The sequence below is a fragment of the Lathyrus oleraceus genome, chromosome 4, assembly GCF_024323335.1.
Source record: "Lathyrus oleraceus cultivar Zhongwan6 chromosome 4, CAAS_Psat_ZW6_1.0, whole genome shotgun sequence".
Lineage (NCBI taxonomy): Eukaryota > Viridiplantae > Streptophyta > Magnoliopsida > Fabales > Fabaceae > Lathyrus > Lathyrus oleraceus.
This window is the reverse complement of record NC_066582.1, coordinates 408,033-417,174: the sequence shown is the minus strand read 5'-3', so window position 1 is coordinate 417,174 and position 9,142 is coordinate 408,033. Positions and strand designations below refer to the sequence as shown.

Below are 9,142 nucleotides of genomic sequence, written 5' to 3'. Positions count from 1 at the left end.
TCTTTAAATATCGATCACTAGTGTTATTGTTGTTGTTCATCTTCAAACTGTTTCAAATTGATGCAGGTTGTGCTTCCATTGATTGTAAGAGACACAAATTATTTTCACCATTTCATGAATTCAACAAGACATAAGCTAGTTGGAAGTCTAGTCGACAAAAATAAACCAGGTTGACTTCAAACTATGCAAATTATAATATTATATACTAAGTCCCACATCGATTTTCTAAAATATAAGATACGTGTTTATATAACTTATCGATACTAGACATTATGGATACTAGAATGATACTACAATAGCATGAGCTTTAGATTCAAAATTTTAATAAATTTAATTTTAAAAAAATAATTAAAGTTATTATTTATTTTAATTAAATAATTAATTAATTATTAAAAAAATAAATATCCCTGTCATCCTTGCCATTTAGTTAGAAATATTTTTTTATTCTAATCATTTTTTTAATGATAAATTTAATATCATTTATTAGAATATCCTTATTAATTATAGTAAATAAATTACTTGAAAAAGTGAAAATTAATACCCAGAGATATATTAGTGGAAAAAACTAATAGATGTTGCATTAGTATCGTAAAAAAACAATTATTTTGAGACAATTTTTTTGGTGTATGTTGGTGAATTTTTATTATTTATTAGTATATTATTATTTGCCATTTAATATTTTTTTTAATGGATATTGAGTGAGTAACTTGTTATTTGGGTTGGGCTCTAAGCCCATTAAAAATTTAAAGTTAAAAAATAAATAATATTTGAATTGAGTTTTTATAGAAGCTAAAAAAGAAATAGGATGTCGGGTTGAAGTGATCCGACCCATTGTGTAAAATAGAAAAACCCTAAAACGAAGTGAGTGTCCGCCGCTCGCAAAAGCGTTACTGTGAGGTAAATAGCATCTCTTCCCTGCTTTATCTTCTTTCTCATTTTCATTCTCATTATTCATTCATTTCTCGTTCATCAGATCTTAAACTAACTAGAGCGGCATATTCAACTAACCCATGGCTCTCGTAAGTCTCTATCACTCACTAATGTTTCGTTACTTTTCTAATAATCATAATAATCTAATTGCTTGCAACTTGTTTTTGTAGATCCTGCATACTGGCCAAGGAAACAAAAATGCTTACAAAGCACTCATTGCTGCCGAATATGCTTCCGTTCAAGTTCAATACGCCCCTAACTTTGAGTTTGGTGTCTCTAATAAAACTCCTCAATTTCTCGCCATGAATCCTCTTGGCAAAGTTCCTGTTTTGGAAACCCCACACGGTCCTGTCTTTGAGAGCAATGCTATTGCTCGTTATGTTGCCCGATCTAAAGACGACACCACTCTCTTTGGATCTTCTCTCATCGAATATGTAACTTTTTTTTGTCCAATTCCCCCTTTCAATTCCTCTATTTTACTATAATATCTAATTTCATCCTGTTTTTACTTTTCAGGCTCAAGTTGAGCAATGGATTGATTTTTCATCTTTTGAGATTGATTCCAATATTCAGAAGTGGTACTACCCAAGAGTCGGATATGGAACATACCTTCCTCCGGTAACTTCTCTACCATGCAAATCTCTTTTTATTATGTTCCTTTTCCCTGATATTATGTTTCCAATTGGTTTTATGTTTTGGATTGATCTTAATTCTTTGTGTGAATGAAGGCCGAGGAGGCTGCAATTGCCGGGGTGAAGAGAGCTTTGACTGCTTTGAACACTCACCTTGCCTCCAATACTTACCTGGTTGGCCATTCTGTCACCCTTGCCGACATCATTATGATAAGCAATTTGTATTTGGGTTTCACTAAAGTCTTGGTCAAGACCTTCACCTCTGAGTTTCCTCATGTGGAGAGGTACTTCTGGACTTTGGTCAACCAGCCAAACTTCCGCAAGATACTAGGTCAGGCCAAGCAGACGGAAGCTGTACCACCTGTTCAATCTGCAAAGAAGCCTGCCCAGCCAAAGGAGTCTAAGCCCAAGGAGGCCAAGAAGGTTGCCGAAAAGCCCAAAGAACCAGAGGTTGAAGAGGAGGCGCCCAAGCCCAAACCCAAGAACCCACTTGATCTTCTTCCTCCTAGTAAGATGGTACTAGATGAATGGAAAAGACTCTACTCAAACACCAAGACCAACTTCAGGGAGGTTGCAATCAAAGGTATTGCTGTTATTCTCTTCCCTTTGGTGTCCTTGTTTTCAATTTCATTGTCAAGGATGGTTATATACTAGCTTACAGTAATAGTTTCATTGTCAAGGATGGTTATATACTAGCTTACAGTAATAGTTTCATTGCCAAGTTTGCTCTATGAATATCATCTCAATTTAAAGAATGTCATAGATTTCCATATAGGCAAGATCAATTAAAAGAAATCCTTTTTCCCATCTTGCAGGATTTTGGGATATGTATGATCCTGAAGGATACTCTCTCTGGTTCTGTGATTACAAGTACCAAGATGAGAACACTGTTTCCTTTGTCACTTTGAACAAGGTTGGTGGATTTCTTCAGAGGATGGATTTGGCCCGCAAGTATGCATTTGGTAAGATGCTTATAATTGGATCGGAGCCACCTTTTAAGGTGAAGGGACTGTGGCTTTTCCGCGGGCAAGAAATCCCAAAGTTTGTGATGGAGGAATGCTATGACATGGAGCTTTATGAATGGACTAAGGTGGACATATCAGATGAAGCTCAAAAGGAGCGAGTCAGTCAGATGATTGAAGATTTTGAACCTTTTGAGGGAGAGGCTCTTTTGGATGCCAAGTGCTTCAAGTGATAATTTATTATATGCAAGGTTATTATGCTCGTCTTTGTTTTTGGTATAGTTTAGTTTCTTTGTTATCTCAGTTTCAGGGAAGTTCAAGCCGATACTTCGATTTGACTTGATGTTTTCACCATAGTTTTCATTTTTGCAAGGGAAGACTAGTATCTTTTTTTAGTATGTATGAAAAATTGTGGATTCAGTGTGTTTTTTGGTCCCCTGTTTTGGTACATGGGTTCGAAGTGTTTTTTATTTGTTTTAAAAAATAAAGAAATTTGATGGAACACTTACAAAGGAGGGGAGCATGCTTGAATTCGAAATGTTGATTTATTTATTTATATTTTTATCATTAGTCTCTAGACCAAACACTAAGTTCTGATGAGATATATTTATTACAAATATTAAAAGAAAATAATTACTTTTTAAAACTCATATTTTTTCAATAAAACATAACTTGTATATTTTCAAATCAAAATCTTCTTTGGCTTGATTATATATTAATGTAAAAGATTGGTAGATATGTATAATTTGTTAGTATGCCTCAGTAGCTCATCCTAAACCTGTGTGTAAAATATGTAGACACAACAAGGAAGCAAAAATGATTTTCCTATATATTTTGGTGAGTTGAATGGCGGCGTTCTTTTCTATATATATTAAGTTTGTGCTGGTTTTTCTTTTGAAATATATTAGAGTAAGATCGAGGTAAAATATGTTCAACCATGTACAATTTTTTAGAAGTGAGTTCCTTTATTTTTTGAGCTTATTTATTGAGTTTATTATAGATTTTTTTCATTTATTTGTTTAAGTTCTATGAATTTTATTTAGGGTGATCACTACACCCTCCTACCCCTATGGAAGGAAATTTAGGAAATTTAAAATTGTCCTTCGGTATTTAATATTGTACATATCGACTATTTTTATTTCATAACAATAGGATAAGTTTAGATTTTAGAATTTAGACAAACTCCTCAAACACCGTGAAAGCTCTATTCTACAACTTAGATGAATGTGTCTATATTTCGAAACATGTATATATTTTTAACTTTGATTTGACCATGGACCTAGGTTGGGTTTGTTGTGGTGGGTTCGGGTGTGTTTGAATTTTAATATTTTTTTATTTTTTTATTTGTTTTTGACGTTTTTTTTAGTCCGTACAGATTTCAAAATTCAGATTACGGAATAATTTTATAAAAGCGATTGCTTATTGCATCCTAAGTGGCACTCACACGTCCTAATGAAAAATTAATAATGTCTTTAAAATTCGGAAATACATTTTCGAACACATCACACACAAGATCTCGTAATGAGTCACCTTCATTTTATTAAAAAAGTAATTAAAAAATATGCTTCCAAACAAAGTTGGGAAGTATACTTTCGTAGGATTTGGATTTCAACTATGATGAAATTATTTAAAGTTATCCAATCTTAGTCCTGAGTCTACAAGCCTTTTCTTCCATGTTTGAAGTATGTAATGTAAGTGTTGATTTTTTTAAAGGGAATTGTTTAACGCAATCTATAAATTACTTTTTCACCCTCGTGAAAAATCCAACAATACCCATAGTATTTGAAGATCCATCTCCATATGCACCCTAACCAAATACGTTCCTGAATCAGACCCTAGTCTATGTACAAAAAAATGACAGAAATGTATTCCGTGTACATTCCGGAGATGCATTATCGGATGTTGTTTAATAAAAAATGCGTTGAACCTTTATCCTTCCTCACTTTTGAAAATACACTCTCTCAAACCTCTCAAATTTCTCAAACTCTCTCAACTCACATTCTCACAAAATCATTCAACGAACTTAAAAGCTTATTCCATTAACATTAAGTCGATCAAAAGCTCACTCAACACCGAACTAAACTCATATTTTGTAAGTTTTTGGTTTTTCTAAACTTTTTTGATTTTCTATATATATTTGTAGAGATTGAGGATTATATTATATAATAGGTAGTTTATACATGTTATCTAAATGAGAAACATGTTTGATAGGTAGTTTTAATGACCAATGCATTATTTTGGATGTTTAGAGGGACTGCATTATCGTCATTAACGTCACTATGAGTTGCAGAAAATTTTAAAGATGTATCTCCTAAAATCTTCAACGTTTTGATTCTCAGAATCTGGAGATGCATCTCCGGAATTTATCAGTGCATTTTTTTTGCTTGACCTCAATGAGTTTGATATGTATAATTCTTGTGTGGTTTACTTATAGACATTATGGTTGATATGTCATGCAAATTAATGCATGACAGGATTGCACATCATGCATCGATTCAAAGGGAAACTACTAAACCATTGCAGACACCTGTTATTTCTATCTCGGTTGATGCGGAGTCATCAGCTTCTAGGGCTCATGTATTTTCGCCTTCAATTTCTCATAGGAGACAAATGTCACATACTCATGCATCTAGGCTTCCATCTTTCCGTAGGAGACATGTGTCACCTATTCAGGCAAATGAGGCACCAAAGGTACCATAGGTACCACATGCACCAGAGGCACCCGAGGGGCTTAGGTAGGTCCTTCATACTTGTCATTAGTGCCTATTTACCTGATTCGTACTGCCAAACATGTCTGGGACATCGAGGTAAAATTTAGTTGGATTTATTCTTTATAAATCATGTTTGTTATAATATTAGAAGTTTCTGACGATGATTTATTTTAATGTAGGACTATGATGTTTTAAAATTCATCAACCATGCTTAGAAGATTACTGGTCTGCAACAACCTAATGAGGAGTGGTTTCAGGGTGTGTTGCGACTATCAGGGCTGAGAGACTTGTACAAGATTAGTTATGCTACGGTTAACCATGGTATGCTGTCTGCATTTGTAGAGAGATGACACTCAGAGACGTCATCATTTCATCGTCCACACAGTGAGATATCTATCACATTGGACGATGTCTCATGCCTACTACATCTTCCGATCAGGGGAAGACTATTAGACCACGATGAGATTAACAGAGATAATACACTAGAGATGATGGTAGACTATCCGGGAGCTGATCCATGGGAACCCCGCAGGAGTTAGAAGCCATCTGAGGTGTTCATACTAGGCTTCGATTCCTGGAGAGGTTCTATACACAACAAATGCATGATGTAGAGCAGGCTGTTGATGATGACGAGTAGGTTGCACAACATAGAGTATATGCTCTGATAGCATACATGTTGTATTTGGTTGGCACATCCATTTTTATGGACAAAAGTGCCACTTATATGGATGTCATTTACATGCGATACTTTGATGACTTTGAGCAGACCTATGAGTACAATTGAGGGTCAGTTGTTTGGTCTACCTGTACTCCAAGTTAGTTGAAGGTTGTATGTGGAAGACCAAACAAGTGACATGTAACATCACACTGTTGACGGTAATATTTTTGCATCTTTTAGTGTTTGTGTGTCATTTTCATAACATTTTTGCAATGCCATTACTAATGAATCATGTGTTTCATTTTCAGGCTTGGATCCTCTATCACTTCCCATATTTATCATGTTGGTAATGTTCTTCCACCTACACTGAGGATATGCAACATGCTTATGCATTTGTCCCGCTCAGAGGGAATCAGGTCACAAAGCCATACATAGTGTATCTTGACCACATGGTAGCAGATCATATACACTTCCATACGTACGTCGATCACTGTGAGACGCATCCTTTGGACGAAATTGCCTTATACTCTGGATGGTTAACTTGTGGTTTACGTATGATGTTTCTTCATCTTCATGAGTGTGTCATGCGGTAGTTCAACTACATGCGGTATGTTCCCATAGAACCCTCTATTTGTGCTCCTCCCACTATGACACATAGAGACATGAGTGTTATGTTTGATGATTATATTAATCACCTGGTACAATATGAGGCACAATGTACCATAACTCCCAATGACTGGAGTTATGCACACAATTATATCAAGTGGTTCTTCAGGGTCTCACTTCCTTATATGACACCAGATGCTCCGGGAGATCTACCTAGACCGGTTCACCAGGAGATATTAGAGGAGGAGCAGGCTAGGGCAAATCATGTTGTTGATGTGTTGCCTAGATGTCTCCATGTCATGGTGATTGGGTAGATATGTATAGATAAATGACTCTTTTCGGTTGGATGTGAGGCGAGGGACGTTCTAGATGCCATGACGGGGGCGGCACTATAGTAAAAGCGGCATCATAGGAAAAAAGGGGGCCCGAGTTCGTCATACCCAATAGTTTATAGTATTTGTATTAGGAACACTATTATCAGTTATATTTTATTTTGACTTCATTATGTACTATGGATTTATTACTTTATATATGTTGTTTTTATCATATCGGTTGTATGGTTTAATATTTATAAAATTGAAAACTGGATGGTTCTAGCTATAATATATCGTCAAATTCATGAGCGCGTCTCTAAATAAAAGTCAAGAATTATCTTCTGGTGTGGTTCTAGAGATGTTTCTCTAGATTATGTCTAGTGTGAATACTCATGACTTCTCGGCAAGTGTATCGATAGTATCGTAGTAATAAAATATAGAATGCACAGGGACCGCTTTTTAACAAGACAAAATATGTGCAAAGTATAGAAAATAGTAAAATGGGGGGTTTTCGAGTTTGCAATGCGAAAAGTAAATAAATGTTTAAACAGAATTACGAAAGCGGTCAGATTGTGTATTGAATCCCCTATTTCTCTATTGTTGATGTTTGATGCCTTATATGAATAATCTCATTACTATAATCTCACGATGAATTAACAAAATTGATATAATCGATCCCTCACGAAATAACTCACTAATCACTGCTTGGAGCTTCATATCCCTAGTCCACAAACGTAAGTAGGATTAGGAGATGCACAAAACGTTAATTCTCTATGCCACTATTCGGGGTCTCATATTCCTATTCAACCAACGTAAGTACAACAACTGCCATAGGTCCAACTCATATACTAATGGTAAATATTCCATATGTGCCTAAAATCAATTTAAAAGAGCATCTCATATTAAAAGCATTAAGAACAATAAGCAATTGAATAGGATTATATATCAAAAGATTTATACAAAGTCAAATCAACATATTACCCAACAATATTAAAATAAGTTAATCATAACACAACTTAACCTAGAGGAGTTTAACTACTCATAATTCAGATTATAATACCAAAAAAATAGATGAGAATAACATGTGAATTACCTTGAAGTAATAGCCTCCAATGGTTTTCAATGCCCAAAATATCACCCTTGATGCTGTAAAAATCGCATTTTGCTCTCCAAAATTCGTAACCCTTGCAAAAGTGCAGAGTTTCCCCTTAAAAAGAGATCAGAATGGATTAGATGCATAAAAAACCCCAGAAAAAAGAGCCATCGCGTGCGTGATGAATTGCATCGCACGATACAACCTTTATGTCACTATCACGCGCACGATGCTGCGCAATGTTGCACGTGATTATTCCACTGAATGTATGCTTTTGCTCCCTTTTTTACCTGGATTTTTACTAAGTCCAATTTCTTCATACTTATATATTTTTTTTCCTCATTCCTTGATCTTTCTTCTTTATTTTAGCTCATCTTTCACTTGTTTTGATCCGATTGTTCGACTAAATTCATGCAATGATGGACTGTTATCACTCTTCGATTAAAAACTTGATGACTTCTCGGCAAGTGTACTAATAATGTCGTAGTAATAAAATATCAAATCCACATGGACTGCTTTTTAACAATACAAAATGTGTGCAATGTATAAAAAATAGTAAAAGGGGGATTTTCGAGTTTGCAATGTGAAAAGTAAATAAGTGTTTAAACATAATTACGAAAGCGGCCAAGTTGTTTATTGAATCCCCTATTTCTCTATTGTTGATGTTTGATTCCTTATATGAATAATCTCATCACTATAATCCCACAACGAATTAATAAAACCGCTATAATCGATCCCTCATGAAATAATTCACTAATCATTACTCGAAGCTTCCTATCCCTAGTCCACCAGCGTAAGCAGGATTATGTGATGCATATAACGTTAATTTTCTATGCCACTACTTGGGATTTCCCATTCCTATTCAACCAACGTAAGTATAATAATTGCCCTAGATCCAACACATAGACTAATTGTCAGTATTCCCTATGTGCCAAAAATTAATTTAAAAGAGTATTGCACATAAAAAACATTAAGAACAATAAGCAATTGAATAAAATTATAGATCAAAGGATTCATACAAAGTTAAATCAACATATTACCCAAAAATATTGAAATAAATTCATCATAACACAACCAACCTATAAGAGTTTAACTACCCATAACTCATATTACAATACCAAAAACAATAGATGAAAATAACATGTGAATTCTCTTGAAGTAATGGCCTCCAATGACTTACAATACCCTCAAAATCATCCTTGATGCTGTAAAAGTTATACTTTACTCTCCAAAATT

The 9,142-nt window shown here is 34.6% G+C and overlaps 1 protein-coding gene across 2 annotated transcripts; it reads left to right on the top strand.

Annotated features, from left to right (window-relative positions):
• The first annotated feature begins 772 nt into the window (after window positions 1–772).
• Window positions 773–3,028, top strand: LOC127138237 (elongation factor 1-gamma 2). Of its 2 annotated transcripts, XM_051064634.1 has the most exons (6): window positions 773–897; window positions 974–1,019; window positions 1,101–1,364; window positions 1,447–1,548; window positions 1,659–2,145; window positions 2,378–3,028. In XM_051064634.1, exons 2-6 carry the CDS (start codon window positions 1,011–1,013, stop codon window positions 2,755–2,757), a joined length of 1,242 nt encoding a protein of 413 aa, XP_050920591.1. In that variant the 5' UTR covers window positions 773–897; window positions 974–1,010; the 3' UTR covers window positions 2,758–3,028. The 2 variants fall into 2 exon arrangements, with proteins under 2 accessions (XP_050920591.1, XP_050920590.1); XM_051064633.1 differs by having other exon boundaries at window positions 808–1,019.
• Window positions 3,029–9,142: the final 6,114 nt, after the last annotated feature.

Excerpts from the sequence above, each read along its gene's own strand:
- LOC127138237 (XM_051064634.1), top strand. Across the intron at positions 1,365-1,446 it reads GATCTTCTCTCATCGAATAT|GCTCAAGTTGAGCAATGGAT; the intron begins GTAACTTTTTTT and ends TTTACTTTTCAG. Across the intron at positions 2,146-2,377 it reads CAGGGAGGTTGCAATCAAAG|GATTTTGGGATATGTATGAT; the intron begins GTATTGCTGTTA and ends CCCATCTTGCAG.